Source organism: Martes martes, assembly GCF_963455335.1.
Source record: "Martes martes genome assembly, chromosome: 1".
Lineage (NCBI taxonomy): Eukaryota > Metazoa > Chordata > Mammalia > Carnivora > Mustelidae > Martes > Martes martes.
In genome coordinates, this window is record NC_137888.1 from 155,708,908 (window position 1) to 155,731,744 (window position 22,837).

The 22,837-nt window shown below is 39.3% G+C and overlaps 1 protein-coding gene across 2 annotated transcripts in view; it reads left to right on the plus strand.

Annotated features, from left to right (window-relative positions):
- ABHD5 (abhydrolase domain containing 5, lysophosphatidic acid acyltransferase) overlaps positions 1-22,837 on the plus strand; it is a 32,671-nt gene that overhangs the window by 4,728 nt on the left and 5,106 nt on the right. For both annotated transcript variants that reach the window (XM_080796669.1, XM_080796670.1), the window contains exons 2-5: positions 7,812-7,897; positions 10,598-10,970; positions 20,194-20,348; positions 22,392-22,503. In XM_080796669.1, coding sequence (XP_080652795.1) covers positions 7,812-7,897; positions 10,598-10,970; positions 20,194-20,348; positions 22,392-22,503 — 726 coding nt within the window. The remainder of the gene's footprint in view (positions 1-7,811; positions 7,898-10,597; positions 10,971-20,193; positions 20,349-22,391; positions 22,504-22,837) is intronic.

Consider the following 22,837-nt stretch of genomic DNA (forward strand, 5'->3'; position numbering starts at 1 on the left):
CTTATTTGTAATAGCCATTCAGAAATACTATATTGTTGGGTTTTTAGTCTAACCTCTTTGTTCTATAATTCCTCATTCCTGGTTGTGAATCATAAAGAATTATGTGGAAAAATGATTTTATTAAAAGTTATTATTCAGTTTGAGACTTGGGATTTTTAGTTTTTATCTATTAGATAAACTTATTTTAGAAGTAACATGAAATGCCACTTGGATTTGTTAAGCAGTGTAAATCTAAAAGTACACCTGTAGTTTTCTTTTAAGTGTGTTTGGTGCTGTGTCTGACTCCAGGATGGTTTGTATGAGAAAAGGTAGGAGACAATTGGGGAGAAAATATCACCAGCACATGATTGTGTCTAAAATACTGATTCTCCAACTCTGGGTCTTTCATAGTTACAGGTTAGAAATATAGGGGGTAAAAAGTTAAAGAATGTGAATTAATGTGTTATAGTGTATTAGAGGGCTTGATTGACCTAATGGTTAGTGATAATTCAAATCATGTGAGCTATTATTTATTTAAAATGAAAGGGCATGATAGGATTTTCCATTACCCAGGAAAGGCCCTTATTTGCAAAAGTGTTGTAATGTCTTGTTTGAAAGTCGTTAACCATTCATTGGTTGAGGAATTATTTCAGAAGAATATGTATATTCATACCTCTCTTCAATTTGGATATTTACAAAAGAAGCAAAACATCATAGTTTCTCTAAATGAGAGAGACTACTGTACTTAGAGTAGGATAGAGAGCAGTAATAAACAACTTTTCTCTCTTGATAGTACCAGTATAGAGATGGAGGCCATTTAAAAAAAAAATTGTAACATAATGAAATCCTCTTTACTTATAACCTAATTAGAAATGTTATTTAAGTGGCCAACAGTGTGTGGAAATTGGCCAGACTTTACTATATTTTCTTCAGAAATCTTTGAAACCTGTTTCACAATATTTATAGATTGTGCAATTCAGGTTTGGTAATACTATAGATAGTCAGCTATGTCTAAGAGAACAAAACAGGGATTACAAGGAAGCTTAAATGTTGATGGCAGTAGGGTATAAGTACAATGCTATTTTATTTTATTTATTTATTATTTTAAAGACTTTACTTATTTATTTTACAGAGAGGGGGTTGCGGAACACAACAAGCAGGGGGAGTGTGAGAGGGAGAAGCAGGTTTCCTGTTGATCAGGGAGCCCAATGCAGGGCTGGATCCCAGGACCCTGGGATCATGACCTGAGCCGAAGGCAGATGCTTAAGGACTGAGCCACCCAGGCACCTGAGTACAATATTATTTAAAAAAAAAAAAAAAGATTAGGTAAGGTCTCCTGGGTGGCTCAGGTCATGATCCTGGGGTCATGGGATCAAGACCCGTGTTGGTTTCCTTGTTCAGAGGGCCACCTGCTTCTCCCTCTGCCTGCTGTTCCCCCTGCTTATTCTCTCTATGATAAATAAATAAAATCCTTTAAAAAAAAGAAAAAGATTAGGTAGAAAGTTAAGAGAAAAAATTCTAGTGTTTTATCGCTCAAACTCAGGATGCTTAAAATCAGATTCTTAAGTTAATAAATTCTGTTAATATGTTAAGCACATCTTTTTTGTCTTTCCTTAGAATGCCACCTCTAGTGTAGTCTTTCAAGGTTTTTTTTTTCTTTTCACTTGGAAGTCTGCTGACTAAAGATTCTTTCTCTATATTTATTACAGAGTTATAAAGCAAGATTCCTTGTACTGGGTTTGTTGTTGTTGTTGTTGTTTTAAGATGCTTTAGGGCTTAGATCCTCAGCCTTGCTGAGAGTTCAGTGCTCAGCTGATGTGGCTGCATAGAAAACCTTTTGGTGCACTTTTTGATATGTCTTCCTGTTGTCTTAAATAGGTGTAGTCCCTATGGTGAATGGCATTTTCTTTATATTGCCATTGACATTTGGGTTGCTTCCCAAGTTAGGGCCTCAGTAATGGATGATGGTGTTTATTGATTATCTGTTTAAATAAAACAGGGAAATTGAGTTTTGCTTTTCTGTTTATGTTCCAAAGCTGTGAGGAGGAAGCCCTGTATCTTGTTTACTGTTTTATAGCTGGGCCACATGAATTTAATTTTTACTTTAGATTTTGTGACCTTAGAAGAATGGCTGGATATCTGACAAGCTTCAGTCTTGGTTTCTTAGTTTCAGTCTTCCACACACTAAGCCTAGAACAACACCGGAGGACATAGGAGATTTTGTGGAAGGGGCAGAGGGTCTCTTTGAAGACGAGTTTAATTTACCTGGAAGACAGGAGATGAGGCTGAATGGGTGTTTGGAAAGTTGAAGCAATAGATGTTGCAAGTTCAGCTGTGGGACTTTGAGAACAAAGGGTAATCAAGTGAAGAACAAAAAAGATAGACCCCAGCTTTCCTTCCACTCTTTAAAAATGTTTCCTTGAGCCAGTTATGTGTGTGGGACTCAATTAGGCAGAGTATCTCTAAGAAAGAAGTAGAAGACAGTTTCTCTAAAACATTTTATCTGGTTTAGGCAAAGGTGATTAGACAGAAATATTGTCAAGGCTTAGGAGAAGAGAGGAATCTCTACAATTCCATTGAGTGAAAATAAAATATTTTACTATGCTTTGTTTATGGATTTTTTCAGTTTAAATATACTTCAGAAAAACTCCACTTAAAAACAATTATCTGCTTTGATGAAAAAGTTGCTGTGAAAACCTGAAGAGGGTTAGTGGCTCTTGTGGTTGTAGAGCCCTGATTTTTAGTGTAATGCACTAGACTTGCAAACATAAAAACATTATTTTGCATTTTCTCTTTGTGCTAAGCCCATCACTAGGAGGCAAAAATGAGTGGACAAGACATCCTATCCTTTGAAAATTGGTTTTGTGAGGAGGGTTGGCATAATTCCTATTGCAGTCTGTTATATAACATTTTAAACTTGAGGACCTGTACTTACTTAGTAGGTATTCAGAGAATGTAAATTTTTTTTTAAAGACTGAAACGAAGATAGCATTTGTGCTTTCTTTGCCCCAACATGATGGCAGTTGGAGCAATAGTAGACTATAGTTCATTTGACTTTTTTTTTTTCTTTTTCTTTTTGGTACTGACCTCTGATTCTCTCTGGCAAAGAACTGTGCTATGATTTGAGGGCTATTTAAGAAAACTGATGAGATTGAGTTGTAAGTAACTTCCTCTTGGTACTAACTCATATTTTTGTGGCCTAACATAGACTTTGATGACCATTCCTGGTCAATGACAAAACAGCTTCAGCTTAATAATGTTTACTTTTTAAATTTTAAGCTCCAAAGATCATGAGATTCTTTTAACTGCTTGTTAACAGTGTTTTTTTTTAAACAATTGATAATTGTTGAATGATTGAAAAACTCGTTGCTAAAACCTTGAATTGTTTTTCCTTGATAATTTATAGCTTTATATATTTACAAATAGACTAATAATAATGTTTGTTTCTATTATGTTTTTTACCTTGATAATAAGTTATATGAAACATTTGTGGGGCATACCTGGGGTCATATCCTCTGATCTTGTTAATGTAGAAGGTTTGAAACTAACACAGAGAACATTTGGAATGGAGCCTGGTTATAATGCAGGCTATTATGTATCTTTTTTTCCATGCAGGCCTAAAGAATGTGACTTTGTCCTGTGACTTTATCCTGTAGGTCATGATAGCGCCTCACATATTTTAAGGAAGGTAGTCACCTGAGAAAAAAGGTCTTTGATGTCACTTGGAATTGGATTTAAATCTCTGCTTGTATCATTTCCTTACTACCTTAATACTCTTGGATCTGGTGCTTAACATTCCTAAACCTTTTCAGATCTACAAAATGGGAGTGACTTGGATTGAGAATACCCTGTATTGTGAATGAATTAATCATTCTGCAAAACACTTACCAAGCAGCTCTTCTACCTAATGCCCAGAGAAATTCTATAAGCAGGCAAATGTAGGATGAGCCTGCAAAGCTTAGAAAAAGCTGGATGTTAGAGCCACCCATCCAAACTTAGCACAGTTCTCTACTCATACCTATTATTCATGTGTTTTCTATGGTTATTAGTGGTACCTGAGTCAGGACCTAGGAATCCTCTGTTATACCTTTTTTCTATCCAACCAGTTATCAAATCCAACCTGTTTTACTTTTTTCTTTTTAGCATAAAATTGTTTTATGATGAAATGCTTAAATTTTAAGTGTTCATTTGCTGAATTGTGTAATCCAATCACCTGTTAAGATAAAGAATGTCACTATCATCCCAGAAGATTCTCTTAATACTCAAGTGATCCACTTGTAATTCATTGTAGTCAGTACATTTCAGATGAAGCAAAAACTTCATTTATAACATCAATGTATAATAATATGCATTGGTGAACACAGAGTTCTTACCGTTAAGGATCATACAGTTGGGTGAGGATATTGGTGAGTAAATAAGAATGTTGTAATACAACTCGAAAAGGAAGAGAATCGATCTTGAGAATTGGGTGATATCCTGCTATCCTGATCTAATCTGGTTTGGGTATATCGGGAAGGGGGAATGAAATCTAATCTGAGGTTGGTGAGAGGTATAATGGATCATGAAGAGAAGGGGAGATGCATATTCCAAGGATATTCAGGACCAGGAAGCGAGAGAATAGGGAATATTGTATGGCTAGAAAACAGAATAAGAAATGACAAAAATGATACTTAAGAGTGTCAAGTAAAAGGTTGGAACAGGGCTGAGTTTTCTATTGAAGGTCAGCTAGAAGTAGCCTTACCTTTGAGGTAAGGAGTCATGCAAAATGACAATTCTTTGTCATTTCTATTTCTGAAGTACTTTTTTTTTTTTTAAGATTTTATTTATTTATTTGACAGATCACAAGTAGGCAGAGGTTGGGGAAGGGGATGCAGGCTCCCTGCCCAGGAGGGAGCCCGATGCCAGGGCTTGATCCCAGGACCCTGAGATCATGACATGAGCCAAAGGCTTAACCCACTGAGCCACCCAGGCGCCCCTCTATTTCTGAAGTACTTCTGAACCTTAGTTAAAACTCTTATTTTAGGAATTACTAATTAATGCCACGTAATTTTAGTGAATTGTTTTGTTGTCATCAGTATAATGTCAACTACCATTTATTGGGTGTTTAAATATTTTATCTTGGAACACACTCCATGCTTCATATTTGTGGTAGTCATCCCCAAAGATAATGGTCTCCAAAGATGAGTCCATTTTCTAGTCCTCAGAACCTGTGTTTGTTTTTTGGGTTTTTTGAAGATTTTTTTTAAAATTTTTTTAAAAGATTTTATTTATTTATTTTACAGACAGAGATCACAAGTAGGCAGAGAGGCAGGCAGAGAGAGAGAGGAGGAAGCAAGCTCCCCGCCGAGCAGAGAGCCCGATGCTGGGCTCGATCCTGGAACCCTGGGACCATGACCTGAGCCGAAGGCAGAGGCTTTAACCCACTGAGCCACCCAGGCGCCCGGGTTTTTTTTTTTTTTTTTAAGATTTTATCTATTTATTTGACAGAGAGAGACCTAGCAAGAGAGGAAACATAAGCAAAGGGGGTGGGAGAGGGAGAAGCAGCCCCCTTGCCTAACAAGGATCCAGGCACGGGGCTTGATCCCAGGATCCTGAGATCATGACCCGACCTGAAGGCTCAACCAACTGAGCCACCCAGGTGCCCTGAGTGTTACTTTACATGGCAAAGATTTTGCAAACTTCCAGTTTAACCAATAGAGTTAGAAACTGAGTTGGGGGCACCTGGGTGGCTCAGTTGGTTAAGCAACTGCCTTCAGCTCAGGTCATGATCCTGGAGTCCTGGGATCAAGCCCCACGGGGGTGGGAGGGTCGCTGCTCAGCAGGGAGTCTGCTTCTCCCTCTGACCTCTCCCCTCTCATGTTCTCTCTCTCTCAAATAAATAAAATCTAAAAAAATAAAAAGAAACTGTGAGATGATCCTGGGTTATCTGGGTGGGCCCTAAATGCAAGCACCAGTGATTCTATAAGTGAGAGGCAGAGGGAGATTTCAAACAGGCAGGAGAGGAGAAGTCACATAGAAGGCATGTGGTAATGGACACAGATAGCTGGAGTGACCCTGCCACAGATAAAGAATACCAGCAGTCACCAGAACCAATAAGAGGGCAAGGAATAGATTTTCCCCAGAGCCTCTGTTGGGAGTGTGGCCCTGAATAAATTTCTGTTGTTTTAAGCTACCAAGTTTGTGGTAATTTTTAGAACAGCCGTTGGAAACAATGCGTTTGTTATCTCAGAACATACATTATGCATTTCCTTATGTGCATGTGTTCCTGCCCTTTCCTTCACTGGGGATGGCTGAACTGCCACTCTACCTTTTGAAATAATCCCATTCATTTTATGTAGATCTAGCTCAAAAGCAACTCCCTGATGCCCTCAAGAAGAACTAATCACTCTTACTTCTGTTTGATAATTGATGTCCCGAATGACAGTAAGTGCCCAATAAACACTTGTGAAACGAATTAATTCCATCATGTAATCATAGTTGCTGGGTCACCCGTTTCCTCCATTAGATCCTGCCCCCTTTCGTATAACATTGTATAAGTTGAAGGCATACAACCATGTTGATTTGATACATTTATATATACCCTTTATATGCTGCAGTATGGTTACGATTTAGCTAACACCTCTATCACATCATGTAATTACCATTTCTTTTTTGTGGTGAGAACATTTAAGATCTAGTCTCTTAGTTTTGAAGTATCCAGTGTTATTGACCATAATCATTATGCTGTGCTCTAGATCTCCAGAACTTACTCCTTGTCTAGTTGTAAGTTTGTATCTTTTAGCCTGGTTTATTTTTAAATATTCCTTGGCCTCATTTTCTTGTCTCCATCCCTGTTGCCAAAACCTTGGTTCAGGGCCATACTTTACATCTGAAACCTATAGTAGTTTGTCTTTCTTCCTCCTCTGATTCATTTTCTCTTTCATCAGAAAGCTTTCACTTTAAATACTCTTGGTCAGGTGCTAACGCCCTTGCTAACTGTCAGATATGTGCTGGAGCTCCACATTAGCCCAGATTGTTAGGATAAGCCTGTGGTCTGCTGCCACCAGGCCAGGAGTTATATGCTTATCCTCTCCTTGGCTGGCTATGAGCAAAGCCTGTCTGTTCCAGCATCCTGTTCCGATACCTTTCCTTGCTTGTTGCCTCAAGCTTGATTCCTTGTTCTCTTTTTTAAACTATCTTCTGCCAAAGGCCTGGTCATTCTTTTCATCTACTATTTGTTGGATCCCAGAGATGTTCACTAACAGTTAACCCAGTCACTCTAGGCAAGTTATACATAGGCCAGACTTCTGCATTTGTATTAGGGGTGCATTCCCACTCTGAATCATGAACTCTGAAGCTTTAAAAACAAACAAACAAACAAAAAAAAACCCCAAACCAATTTCCTTTTTAATAAGATTTCTCTTCTCTCAACCTTAAGATTTTATACTTGCTTGTGAGCCTGCCATTTAAGTGAACCCACTCATGGTCTTTACCTTTTCTGTATTTCCACCCTGGTAAGAGGCTTTCTTAGAGTGGGTTGGGGTGAATGCCTTTTTTTTTTTTGTCTTTTCTTGTTCTGCCTATTTTTTATTTCTGCTTGATTACTTGGAGTCTGACTATCCATAAATATGGATTTTGATATCTACTTGTAGATTCACAGGCTGAAGTTGAATGTCTGTTCCCCAGTACTTTACCACAATACTTTGTATGTATTAGGTGGATTCTGCCAGATGTAGATAGCTTCACTATCACATAGACAGTAAGTTTCCTATTTTGCTTTTCTTCAAATGTAACAGTTGGAAGTTGAGAAGAGCATTAACTTATGTCTTTGTATTTTCTTTTTGATGCTCTAGGTCAGGATGGCTAACTGGTTGGCTTCCCACATGGTGCCCTACATCTACATCACACCTTAAAGAAGCTGAAGAGAAAATTTTAAAATGTAAGGTTTTCTTTTTGTAAGTTGCCTGAGCTGTTTGCTAAGATCACATTGCCCAGAAACTGGAGATAAGATTCTGTGGTGTGTTAGTTTGTTGGCAAAAGTGCTTTTTCCCCTTTTCCATGTCATCAACAAGTACAGAAGTGTTGGAAGGCAGGGGTTCTTAAACTTTTGGTCATGGGTCCCTGTTATACTCTTAAATTAGTAAGGGCCTTAAGGAGCTTTGTTTATTAGTTACAACCATGACTGTTTACCAATTAGAAATTAAAACTGAATTATTTGAAGTATGTTATTCTTTTAAAAATAATAGGAACCCATTATAGGTTAAAATAAATAACATGTTTTCTAAAAATAACTACTTTTCAAATAGAAATACAGTGAGAAAAGTAGCATTGTTTGCAAATCTCTTTGATTTCTGGCTTAATATAAGACAGCTGGATTCTCATATCTGCTTCTGCATTCAGGCTGTTGGTAATCACATCTAGTGATCTCTGTAAAACTCTGCCGCATACCCATCAAAGAATGAGAGTGAAAAGTTGTCTTAGTTTTGTTATGAAAATAGTTTTGACCTCATAAACTGCCTGAAAGGGTCTCAGGGACTGCCCAAAGGCACCTGACTACAATCTGATAATAGGCTCTAGGTGTTCCAGAATAGGTAGCTTTGTGGAATGGAGCACATACTGGAGTAGAACAAGATAACTTGGTCCAGGCCCAGATATGCAACCAGATGATGTCAGCACCTTGGGTAAGTCACTTTCTCAGTTTCCCATTTGTTATCTATAAAATGAAGAGGTAGGATGATCCTTAGGGTTCCCTCTGGTTTTAGTTTCCTAGGATTTTTTTAATTGTGCATTTTAGTGGTGTGGAAACCTTTTTACAAAATTTCTTATGAGCAGTGAAATTTACCCAAACTTGTACTGTCAGGGCTATCCTGGTATCTTTGGGTATACTTTTTTTTTTTTTAAGATTTTTTTTTTATTTATTTGACAGATCACAAGTAGGCAGAGAGGCAGGCAGAGAGAGAGGGAAGCAGGCTCCCTGCTGAGCAGAGAGCCCGATGCGGGGCTCAATCCCAGGACCCTGAGATCATGACCTGAGCTGAAGGCAGAGGCTTTAACCCACTGAGCCACCCAGGCGCCCATTTGGGTATACTTTTAAGCAATGGTGCTAATTGTGTAATTTTGTTCTGCTGATATATTTTAGGTGTGGATTCAGAGGAGCAGTTCACATACATGATTACTGTGGATGTATGTGCAGATGTTTGCCCATGCCTCCTTTTCATTCTCTCTACCACAAATGAATTTTATTTGTGCATTTGAATGATTCAGGAGTAAGCGACTGTAACTGAATATATCCATAGGAAGAGATAGTTAGTCATCTTACATGCATTTTTAGCATGAAAATAAATTTCTATTCAGTCTGTATACTTGGGTAATCTTGTTCTCTACAAAGCTGGAAAAGTTGACATTGTGGTTTACTAAAATAAAGAAAAATCTTGTCAGAAGATATAAAAGGGTGCTAGATGCTCAATTTATGCATTTTACAAACATAAGGATTCCCCTACTGCTAAATTCTAGGGATGCAAATAGGAATGAGAATTGGCCCTTGGTTCAGTATCAGATGTGAAAGCAAGTGACTTGTAATACAGTGGGGTGAGTGAGCTATCTATTAGAGGTTACAGATGGTTTTTATGGAAATATGCAGACATCTGTGTTCAAAATGCTGACATGGTTTGGTTTGGTTCTAATGCTGCTGGACCATCTCTTCTAAACTGGTATAGCATTTCCCCCCATTTGGAGGCTTGGGCTCTGTTAATATTCTAAGTGAATGCTGCGTTTCCTCTTCGCTGCTACTGTGTGGTACAAAACCCGAGATTATTTCTTTGGTTAAAGCACAGAAACTCCCAGTTCTCCAGTATTTGTCTTCTGCAGATGAGTATGCACAAATAAGTGCTTTATATGAAGTGTCTATATTCAGTTGATAATTTAATGTAAAGGAATTTCAAATTGGTTTTATCTTTAGTCAACTTGGGGGAGACTTCAAGTATTGAGTCCTACAGCACTGAAAACAAGTAAAAGTTTTTATCTACAAAATTGCGATTATTTCTATTTTTCAGGGAGATTGTTGGACGTGAACCCATACTACCTGGCACCTCATGCCAGGACTTCCTGCCATACCCTGTCACCTCTTTCCTACTAAACTTTGAAGTGACTCAGGATTTCAATTAGGTGTTCAGTGCAGATATTGCTAGTCCATCCTTAAATTCATGGTTACTTTTTAGGGAAAAGTGAGTCTGACTTCAATCTTCAGTGATTACTCTTCAGCTGTTAGACAAATTCAAGGTATTCTTTTGTTATTGTCTGCAAAGTTAGAGACCTTCAAATAATGTGTCCCGTGAGCACTGAGTTCCTCTCTAGTTCTAAGAGTGTAAGACCCTCATTTGATGAATGTGAAAAGAAGTCCAAAGGTACTTGAGAGTTATCTGAGATAGAACTTCCCACTTAGGTGTAAATATGGTAATTGAGAATTACTTGCTTGAATAAGATGTAATTTTTTTTTTTAAGGAATGAGCTAATAAAGGCTAAACTCATATGAATGGATACCAGATAATTTCTAGATTATTTGTTTCTGATTGCCCTTAAAATATTCCCCTTCTCAGAAGTAGTGAAGCTAAGCAGAATTTCTTTTTTATATTTTCATTAGGTGTCCCCTGCACATACAAAAAAGAGCCTGTTCGTATATCTAATGGAAATAAAATATGGACACTGAAGTTATCTCATAATATTTCAAATAAGACTCCACTTGTCCTCCTCCATGGTTTTGGAGGTGGACTTGGACTCTGGGCACTGAATTTTGGAGATCTTTGCACAGATAGACCCGTCTATGCTTTTGACCTGTTGGGCTTTGGACGAAGCAGTAGGCCCAGGTTTGACAGTGATGCGGAAGAAGTGGAGAATCAGTTTGTGGAATCCATTGAAGAGTGGAGATGTGCCCTACGACTGGACAAAATGATCTTGCTTGGACACAACTTGGGTGGGTTCTTGGCTGCTGCTTACTCACTGAAGTACCCATCAAGGTAAGTGAAACTGACAGAAGAGAGGCACCCAAGTGCTAGTTCTTGTCCTTGGTAGTTGTTGTCTGAGCCTTACAAGACAGATTCTCTTAAAGGAGGTCAAATAGCCACAACCAGTGGCCAATTTAATAGCCGAAATAATGATGTCAGGGTTTTCTGTGACACATGCTACACATTGGTAGAAGGCTTGAGAAAGGACTTTCTATTTGCCAAACTTAGAATGTCTACAATTTAAGCCACAAGTAAAAACTGTTTTGGTGGTATTGTTTATCATTATTGTTATCATTAGACCTGTGGATCGAGCAGTCTTTGCCTAACTTTTCCAGGTTATAATAAGCTCTAAGACAAATGCAAAGGTGAGAAATTAGAAGCCCTGTGTGCCAGTGCTATCTTTGGGCTTAGAGCAAATCCTTCAACCTTGAAGCTTTAGTTTTCTCACTTGTAAAGTACAGAAAATATATCTGGAAGTTGTATCTGACAGGGCTTTTATTATGCTGTGCCCTACCTTTATGGCTACAAAATTATTTTTCAAAGTAATTGAATTAATGACTTCAGAATTTTGCTTCGGAATCTTGTAATATCTCCTATCTTTACCTTATTTTCTCATACTATATCTTATTATTTGTTTCAACTCTGAGTGGAGGTCATTTGAGTGCTACGAAAATAGAAAAAAAGCTTTTTTTTTTTTTTGGCTTAACTTTTGGAAAGAAACAAAAAAACATTTTATGTTGCCAATGTATTTTTCCATTGGACTAATTTTTAAATCCAAAATTGCAACCAACTTTGACATTGAAGCTATGAATAAGAAATGGGATGATGGTTATTTTCAGACTGCACATATGCACCTGTGAAGCTGCCCCATTGCATAACTCCAGGTGTGCTGTTAACACAGAATTTGAAGTGTAGAACAGCAGCTGTGTGTAACTGAAGTTTTCTTCCCCTGGAATAGCCGACTTTTTCTCTGTAGATTCTTTATCTCAACTTCAGCATTAACACTTGGTTTTTCTGGAGAGTTTGTAGTTCTGTGTATGGTAGATGGTGTAGTCTTGTCACTTGGCAGACCCCTTCTCTCAAAAGAAATCCAAATTTTCTTTTTCTAGTTGGCTTTTAGGGTTTACTGTCTTTTTTTGTGTTCTATTCACAATGGAAAGTAAGAGAAGATGAAATGGATACCTTTCTGGCATAAGAAAACAGGGCCATTGGGGTGGGGGTTGGTTGGGCTTCCTTTGTTTCTTATCAGGAGTTTATTATGTCTATCTTGTGGTATTTATTCCTTGGCAACGTGATACAGGACTATATGGGCTAGACTCTGGCCATGAAACCCCTAAGTCTTAGGATCCTGACCTTTCATGGCTATTTATTATTTGTCAGTTGGTGAGGTTTTCATTTGCAGTTATGAAGTGCTCTGAAGAAATCAGTGATTCAGAAGAGAATGAACACTTTGAAATAATCTATGAAAGAGAATAGTAACATAGTTTGAACAACATGGTGGGCAAAACAGGTATCTAAAGCAAAGCCAATGATCCCTGCATTGGGATGACTACATTTTAGAAAATGGTTTTTGAATGCTTGTACCTAATGCTAGGAAATAAAACTAAAGTACTATGTCAATACCAAGAATCACTAAGTATTAGTAAATAGATAAATATGAGAATTCTTGAAATAATTAGCATGTTTAAATTGGCTGAGTTTTTAGAAGAACTGTATAGACCGTGTTGGATATTGAAGCCTGTGTTCTTCACTGCATAATATTATATGCATTTATATTATTATTTTTTTTTATATTTCATTCCTTAAGATTTAATTTATTTATTTGACAGGCAGAGATCACAAGTAGGCAGAGAGGCAGGCAGAGAGAGAGGGAAGCAAGCTCCCTGCGGAGCAGAGAGCCGGATGTGGGGCTCAATCCCAGGACCCTGGGACCATGACCCGAGCCGAAGGCAGAGGCCTTAACCCACTGAGCCACCCAGGCACCCCCATAACTTACATTATTAAACACAAGTTCGTTTCAAAATAGTGAGGTTCTCTGGATTTTCAATATCCCAGATCCTGAGTGAAATTCAGTCAGACCACTGTGGTTGGCACATAGTGGGTGCCCAGTGTTAAATGAATGAAACAAGGAAGCCATCGGACTGAGGTGGCTCTAATGCTCTGGTGGCCTACATAAGCAAACCAAAATCTAAGCCTGTAAGTATTTCAAAGTTATGAAATTAAAACCTAGGAACAACCAATCACAAATAGCCTACTGGGCTTTAAGCCAATCAGATAGTTTCTTTGCTTCCACACCTTTTCTATGTAAGTCTTTATTCTGTCCTTCTCGGTGGAGCACACCTAACCACTCAGGTATGGCACTGCTATATTCAAATTGATTTTTGCTCAAATAAACTCTTAAAATTTTCAGTATGCCTAGTTTATCTTTTAACGATATTAACTGAGGATGGAGCTATGTGCTCTAAATATCTCTTAGCTAACTCACTTGATCCAGCTTTTCTAAAAGTTTTTGTTGTGTGTGTGTGTGTGTGTGTGTGTGTGTGTGTGTGTTTTAAGAGCAGTGTTAAGTTTACAACAAAATTTAGAGGGAGGTACAGACGTTTCCCATATAATTCCCACATCTACATGTGCATAGCCTTCCCCACTGGGACATTTTTATTGTGCTGTCATGAGATTAAAGTAAATCTTTGCTTTTCTGAAAGATTTTGCAGGGAGAAGGATGAGAAGAAGGAGGAAATGGTCTACTAGAGATCAAATGAGATTCATTTAATTTCCTTCACTCACTGTGCCTTTTTCCTTGTCTCTTTTTTTCTCCTAATGGACTTTGAGAGAGCTACTTAATTCTTTGCCTCCTCAGGTATATCAAATATATTCTTTCCTTTTTTTTTTTTTTTTCTTTCTGAAGTAAAACAATTTCTCCTTAATTCTTTAATTCTACTTAATTACTGTTTCTATGCATGCAGGAAAAAAAAAACACAAAACTTTTTTTTTTAAGATTTTATTTATTCATTTGACGGAGATCACAAGTAGGCAGAGAGGCAGGCAGAGAGAGAGAGGAGGAAGCAGGCTCCCTGCCGAGCAGAGAGCCCGATGCGAGGCTCGATCCCAGGACCCTGGGATCATGACCTGCACCGAAGGCAGAGGCTTCAACCCACTGAGCCACCCACGTGCCCCACAAAACTTTTTTTACTTAGTCCAAAGCTATTTCTGTCCTCATTTTATGGGCAGCCCCATTCTTTTATTCCTTGTTTGTTTGTTTGTTTAAAGATTTATTGAGAGAGAAAGTATGAGAGTGCACGGGAGTGAGGGGAGGGGCCAAGGGATAGGGAGAGAGACTCTCAAGTACACTCCCAACTGAGTGCAGAGCCTGACACCGGGATTGATCCCACGACCCTGAGATCATGACCTGAGCCAAAGTCAAGAGTCAGAGGCTTAACCAACTAAGCCACCCAAGTGCCCCTTTTCCTTGTTTATTTTTATAGGACAGTTTGAGGAGAAGAATGAAAGTGCCTAGTTTACCAGATTAATATACTTGTTTAGGAAGCATTCTTTGCTAGAGAATGGGTAAAACCCAATTCATTTTTTTTTCCTAATTTTTGGTACATTAGATCAACCCGGGGTGCTTCATCTTTATGAGCAGCAGAATGCCTCTGTCCACAGAAGTGGTTTTATGGCGTAACCTGTGGCAGTGGTCACATATTTTCTGATTCTTGATATGGTTGGAAACTGATCATTTAGCAACTATGATGCTTTATGTAAAAGCACCTGGACGATTCCTCCATTGAGATATTGGTGATGACTAAAATCCTGTAACATTAACATTATATTCCTGTAGGTCAATTGTGTTTAAAGAATGTCGAGTGACTATTTGTGTTTAGAAGGCTTAAGGTGTGCTGGAGAAGAGACACAACTTAACCACCCGAAGAGTAGGAAGCTGTTGAGGGTTGTGAGGGGGGAGTGGACAGGTCTGTGAGAACTCTTGATGAGAACCTGGCCCAATGTGGTACCTTAAAGAAGTGCCATGTAAGCTGAGGTTGAGTATCAAAGGGAAGTAGCAGGAGAACATTCTATGCAATGGGGACAGAAATTGCTATGTAGACATCTGAGCCATTCAGGAAAGGCCATGTGACTGGTGAGCAGAGAAGTTAGGAACTGGTTTGTAGTTGGGCCCCAGCCTGATTCCCATGTTCCATCCCTTCAAATGACCTTTGTTCATCTCAGTTTTCTTACTGTGATGTGTAATAGAGATGCCATTGTAGTTTCACTTGTAAATTAATGTGCTGTGTCACAAGCAGTACGGCCACTCGTGGTGTGAGGTGTCGTGGGCTGCCATTCTGCCTGATCCCTTAATGTGGGCCTGGGGAGAGAGTAGACCAAGCCAACATGAATAGCCCAATATGCTGTCACCTTTCTTTCGTGTGTGCACTCACTTTTTGCTGTTAATTTTCCTTTCCTTCTGGCCCCTGCTGTTCAGGACACCATAAACACCGTGTTATAAACTAAGGAAAAGGAGACTATAGAAACTTTTATTAACTTAGAAAGCGTTTAGCAAAGAGAATAGGTACAATAGAAGAGGTTACAAACTGGTCTTTACTTCTGCACAAAATGACTTTGAGGTCATCAGACCTTGCAGCCTTGCCTGGCTCTATTTCCTGAATGTGCAGAGTGGGCTGAGTGTTTCCTGTCCTCCTCTCTCTACAAGAAAGGCTGCTCTACTTGACCTGAAGTTGGAGATCTTTTGTTTGTTCTTTGGGCCTGCTGCATTCTCCCCCCAGAGGCTCAGAGCCAAGGGGAAATACCTGGGGCTAATTACATTTTGAGAATGCCTTGCCTGTACACTGACTAGAGTTCTTCCTGTTCCTTTTCCTTGTTCCTTTCCTTGTTGTATAAGTGTGTCCTATAGATTCTCTTGTGCATTTTGGATCTGAGCCTGAGTGTTCTTATTTTATTATTTCTGCCTGGTGCCTGACTTTAAAGCTCTTGAAAGTCAGGTTTATATAATATACCCTTGTTAGCATTCAGACTCAGCTATCCCAGCATTTTGGAGCAGATGTTAGCCACTGCTTTGCCCTTTAGGCTGTAATCTGCTCACCATTCACCGTTTTTAAATTCAAGACTTGCTCTGATGACTAACCGGAAGAGGAATGCCTCTTTAAGTGTTTAGAAGCTGATGAGCTATTCTCTTTTTCCTGCTCTGCCAGTTCTTTGTTTTTCCTGTAGTTGTTTTTTTTTTTTTTCCATATTTTATTTATTTATTTGACAGACAGAGATCACAAGTAGGCAGAGAGGCAGGCAGAGACAGAGGAGGAAGCAGGCTCCCTGCTGAGCAGAGAGCCCGATGTGGGGCTCTATCCCAGGACCCTGGGATCATGACCTGAGCCAAAGGCAGAGGCTTTAAGTCACTGAGCCACCCAGGCACCCCTTTGTACTTTGAATCAGTCTCTTGTTTCTTGACAAAGATGTCTGATAGGATGACTCAAGTGTGTTGTCTGGCTAGACCCATTCCTTACTCCTGGGTATGAACTAACAATCCCATCAGGCTACCTGCTATGGAATATTAGAGGGTTAGATCTAGATTACTATAATAGTTTAGATATACATTAAAGCAAATTAAATTATATCAGATAAGGAGATAATCTTTTCACTAGAAGAGTTGGTGAGAAGATAGCCTGAGAACTTGGTCTGGTGCAACATTATAACCTGTGAGCCAAAACCTGTGATCAGGCTTTCCTGAAGAATAAAAATTAAATTACTCACTGCTCATATGGTTCCAGCTCCATGTGAGTCTTCCCACGCTCCCTGAAAAAAGTCTTCTCTAGTAGTCTTCCTAGTTTTGCTACTATAACTAGCTAACATTTACTAGATATTTATTATTCAGTAGCCACAACCTAAGTGCTCCATATGGTCTATCTTTTTAATGAGTCTTAAAACCAAAATAAGTGACAGTTATTTTCTGAGGCCTTTTACGTGTAATGATGGAGATGATATATAACTCCAGTTTAGACAATTTTTTTTAAGATTTTTTATTTATTTATTTGACAGACAGAGATCACAGATAGGCAGAGAGGCAGGCAGAGAGAGAGGAAGGGAAGCAGGCTCCCCGCTGAGCAGAGAACCCGACGCGGGGCTCGATCCCAGGACCCTGGGACCGTGACCTGAGCCGAAGGCAGAGGCTTTAACCCACTGAGCCACCCAGGCACCCCTAGTTTAGACAATTTTGCAGAGCTTTTAAAAAAGTGTTTTCGGACTTTTTTTTACTATAACCCCTCAATAAGAATTATATATATGTGTGTCTGAAATAAAAGTGGCATGGAAGGCTTGTTACATATTTTTCTATTTCAAATTATATAACTAAAAAAGACTGCAGACTGACTCTAAGTAAATTTTCCTACCCACTAATGGGTAGTGACCTGTAAGATTCCTATAAGAAATAATGGTGTTATAATGTCATCTGGGGACCAGAAAAATCCAGATTGGACTAATCCTAGCTTATTCTATGAATATAGTTTTGGGTTTTTTTTTTTTTTTTTTTTTTTTTTATTTGACAGAGAGAGAGAGTATGAGCAGGGGACAAACGGACTCCCCATTGAGTGAGGAGCGCAACATGGGGCTGGATCCCAGGACCCTGAAATCATGACCTGAGCTGAAGTCAGATGCTTAACCCACTGAACCACCCAGGCACCCCTATGAATATAGTTTATAAAATTTGCATATTCTTATAGACAAGGACTAAAAGGAAACCTGGAAAAACACAATACTCCATATGTTTACTGAACACCTACTATGTACTAAGCACCATGCTAAGCTGAAGACAGATCGAAAAATTGTTGGGTCAGTTCACTTCCTTTAAAAAAAAAGTCATCTTAGGACGCCTGGGTGGCTCAGTGGGTTAAAACCTATGCCTTCGGCTCAGGTCATGATCCCGGGGTCCTGGGATTAAGCCCCACATCAGACTCTCTGCTCAGCAGGGAGCCTGCTTCCTCCTCTCTCTCTGCCCGCCTCTCTGCCTACTCTCTCTCTGTCAAATAAATCTTTTTAAAAAAATTTTTTTAAAGAGTTATCTTCTTTACTATATAAACTTTGCATGATTTGTTAAACTGGAATTTTTATCTAGGGGCACTATTTTGAAGATCCATATCAAACACGGCAAGCTAAAACGAAGGTGGAAACAACAATCACTTAGCTAGAGATAGATGAGACTTCCCCTCCTTCATGTTTTCCTTTGTCCTCCCTTCTTGGGTTAGCAGGTAAGAGCTGAGAGCAAACTGGGCAGGATATCAAAATAAATTCATCACAAAATTTAATTATCTTTCAGGGTAAAGTATGTTTTGATATATTGGAAATCTTTGCTGCTTTCAACTAGGTGACTATTTCATTAATTCCACCCATACCTCTGGCATGCCTTCCCTTCCCCTTCCCCTCCTCCAGATCTCGCTGTAGACTGTAGTAACAGGAATTTAGGGAGAAGTCATTATCAGTTAGTCTCTGCCATTAAAAAATAAACTCCTTTCCATCCCCCTTCCCATGCACTATTAGAAAATACTCTCCCCTGGGGCGCCTGGGTGGCTCAGCGGGTTAGGGCCTCTGCTTTTGGCTCAGGTCATGATCCCAGGGTCCTGGGATCGAGCCCCGCATCAGGCTCAGAGAGCCTGCTTCCTCCTCTCTCTCTGCCTGCCTCTCTGCCTACTTGTGATCTCTGTCTGTCAAATAAATAAATAAAATTAAAAAAAAAGAAAGAAAAAAAGAAAATACTCTCCTAAAACTTTTAAGAGTGAAGGAACTCTTAAGTATATGGAAAGCTCACTTATCACATATCTCTACACAGATTGGTAGTTACATTCTACTGATGCTTTGAAATCTAGAGTAGGGTTAGAACTGGCCTAGAGTTGATAAAAGTTAAACTTTACCTTTACTGATAGGTTATCTTATGTTGCTTGGTCTGTTCTTGGGAGAGAGCCTTCTACCCAGTGACTTGTTGGCATCAGTTAGTATATGGGAGTCAGGAAATGGGGGTTTTAGCCCTACTTCTACATGTCTTAGAGCAGGTCACATAGTGCATTTCAGCTTCCTTCTCATCCGTGAGATGAAAGATTGGGCTGAGCTCCAAGGGCCCTTAGAGCTCTGTGCACTAGGTCCATGCTCTAAAGCTTTCTGTTTGAGAAAATGCAGTCAAAGCAAAGGACTCATTACTAACTCATCCTTGTCTGTGGTGGCAAAAATAATAAAACATTTTGTTTTGGGAATAATAGCCATCTGTGCCCATGTTCTGGTTTCAGTTATGACTTTGGAAAGCATTGTCCATTCATCCTTGGAAAGTTTTTGCTGGCATTTGATGGCTGTTTTGGTTATAGTTGAGTATCATTTGTGTCATGAAGACCTTTATGCCTTATTTAGAATCTTAATAACATATAATACCATGATGCAGGCACATGGAAGTATTGCTGATAGTTTTGGTTTTCCCCTAGCAGGAAGAGGTTTTCAGAAGATGGAAAAATTAGAACTATTAGTGATACAAAACAATTTTATATGAGATTTGGCTGAAAATTTTCTATCTCTTTGGTCAGTAAAGAAGAAAATTAGCAAAAGGTTAGGAATAGAAGCTGAGGTCAGTATATCATGATACTGTGGGTAGCCCTACCCATGTGCTCATGTTCACCAAACGAGGAGAAATTTCTGCCACATTATTACATTAGCTCTGTGTTTGTGAAAAGTTCCCTTAAAAGTCCTTTTGAACCCACCTAAAGTGCTAATGCCTCTTACATTTTTAGAATGATTGGCTTACAGGAGAGAACTGTTGTTGGTGTCTGAAGCTATTTTATAAGTGTAATATTACTCTTCAGTCATTTCTGCAGTGTCAGCCTTGTGCTGCATGGAACCATTGGGTTTTTTTGAGTTGTCAGTGATCTGTATCATCTGCTGGGGGTAGCTTCAACAATGAATACCATTCCTCAAGAGTAGCCACACAGTTCTGTGCCCTTCCACATACCCTTCTTTATCCACATTTACATATATGAAAAATGAAACTCTCCTCCTACCATAAACCTCTCAAGTCCTACCAAGTCTGAAAGTTTACAGGTAATAACATAATGTAACTGGTCAGCCATTGATCTTCTCTTTAATGTGAAATTTTGGAAGGTGGTTTTTTTCTACCTTTGCTCTATAAATCATGTTAATTCTTTAGAGTCCTAGGGTGAGTTTTCCAAATGAAATTATATACCTGTTCTTCCTCCAACAGGGTTAATCATCTCATTTTGGTGGAGCCTTGGGGTTTTCCTGAGCGACCGGACCTTGCTGATCAAGACAGACCAATCCCAGTGTGGATCAGAGCCTTGGGAGCAGCACTGACTCCCTTTAATCCTTTAGCTGGCCTCAGGATTGCAGGACCCTTTGGTGAGTGCTTATATTTGTGTCCTAGGAAGGCAAAATGTTTACAGATTGGCAGTAGAGGAGTATATACTGATCACCATTGTTAGTCAAAATCTTAAAAAACAAGCTGACTCTTTTTCTCCTCCTCCTTTGAATTACTGAATTACTATTTTTCCTCCCCTAAAAAATATCAGCCAATGCATAAAAATAATGAAACCAGGATCATCTCAAAGAGGAGTCTTTATATTGTAAATATTACAGGTAATTGGCAAAACTGAGAAGGTGGGAAATGCAGCCCTGGGGTTAGTCAACCCAGGGCATGGGGAGAAGTGCCGCATGTTGACCTGTTGGTGACGTTAGAGAGCCTTTGGCTAGTTGATGATACCCAGCTGGGCAGATCACAGAGCCTGACAATGATTGCCTGTGGGGATAACAGGTATGATCACATGATCAGATTCCCTTCTTGCCCCATAGTGTCAGAATGTTAAGAAGATAAAATCATCCTTTTCCACAGAGATTTTGGGGACTCCTGATTTGTGTTTCTGGTCACATTTTGAAGTACCAGTGTTTAGTGTCTGATTTAATTTCATTTGTCCCTCAGCTGCTCTGTTTCCATGCCAAAGCCCAGGGACTGTCCTTTCCCTCATTGTTACCAGTGATGGTGTTCTGGACCTCCACTTTCCCTCTTATAACTTGTATCAGTGAGGAGTCCTTTTAACTTCAAGTAGCTGAACACGTAAGTGGTTTAAACCATAGGGCCTTTCATTATTGCCTTAACAAACAGGATGGAGGCAGGTAGTTTTAGCATTCGTTCTATAGTAGCTGGCTCATTGATGTTGGGGTTTGGACCTGCAACTATGATTCTCTTGACCTTTTTCCTCATGGTGTTTGATGGCTGCTATGGCAGGAAGCCCCATCCCGCAAAGCAGCACTCTGAGCAAGAAGAAAGGAATGAATGGAAAATGGTCTTCTCTGGCTCTTCTGTCCTACTGCCTCCATTTGGGATAAGGAGAGCCATGGGACTGCACGGGGATTGGATGGGTGACCACACCACACTCCCTCAGTGCTCTGACAGATAGCCTTTCTTTCCCACCCCTAACCCCTCACCCCTCCCGACTAGAGTCATTCCTCTTAGGTACTTGTTCCTCCTTTGATGGACTATTTAAGAACTTCATTTAGTCTGTGCAGTCCTGAAATATAAATGAATTGTGCTTGATTACAGTTACACAGGGAGCAATTATGGGAAGAGTAAAGTATGAAAAGAAACTAGGAGACAAGGGAGGGAGGACGCCTAGGAAGGGCCCTCTCATGCCATGCCCTCTGTTTCCCACTACTGCTTGTGCGTAGTCAGGGTGGGACAGAATTTAGAAAGTCAACTGCGTCATAAGAATTTTCTGTGGAGCTGTACAGTTCCTTCAGAGGCAGGAAGGAGAGCCAGGAAAGAAGTAAGACTTTGCTAGAATAATGGGCAATGATAGCAGAAAGGGAAACTGGCTAGCCCCTGGGGCCCCAGGAGGGAAAATAATGACCAGATGGAGGCTTCTACTCTTCATCCTTTTTCCTCTGGGGAAAGGATGCCCCTGTCTCTCACCTCAGGAGTAGATGTCCTTAGCTGGGAGGATTGGCAATGTCCCAAGCAGAAACCCTGGATTTATTTTTGCACAGAAAGACTTATATATTCCAGTTTGCTTCATTTAGATATTAATGTGTTATAATTATGGGAGAAATACAAATTAATAAGAGAACTTGAGCTGCTCTACTCTCCTGCCATGTTTAATAGAATTTATTTTCCTACAAAAACAAGTTTTAGAAAATTAGCTTGTATGTTTTGGGCTCCTGAAGTACTTCTGTAAGGTAATATGGAATACTCCTTATATCTTATTTTAATTCTTAGGGAACTTGAGGAGAGCAGCTTCTAGGATCTGTGCTCTTTTCTACCTGAAGTATACACTTGAATATGTGTAGATTTGTATGCATATAACATACATTCTATAAGCAAACACAAAACCTTTCTCTATTAGTCTATCAGTAAACTATAATTTAAAACATTTGTTTCCTCTTACTTAGGTTTAAGTCTAGTGCAGCGTTTAAGGCCTGATTTCAAACGGAAGTATTCGTCAATGTTTGAAGATGACACGGTGACAGAGTACATCTACCACTGTAATGTGCAGACTCCAAGGTAAGGGTGAGGATTCTGAATTTACTATGTCAGTGTTTTACACTTTTCTTCTTTGAAAACATGGGAGGACTCTAGGAAATTTTTATCAGTAGTTAACTGACTAATACTTCTAATTTACTTATTTATGCATGGAGTGCCTAGTATGTAAAACACTGTACTGGATGCCGATGAGAGACTAAGCAGGATATACTGTCTTCCCTGAAAGTGCTTATGGATAAGTTAAGGAAGCTTTGGTCCTAGGTACCTCGAGGAGGTAGCTGGAGTTGAGAGGTAAAGAAGAATTTCAAGTAAAACAGCATTTCCAAACTGAGTATGCATACTTTACAAAAAAAGG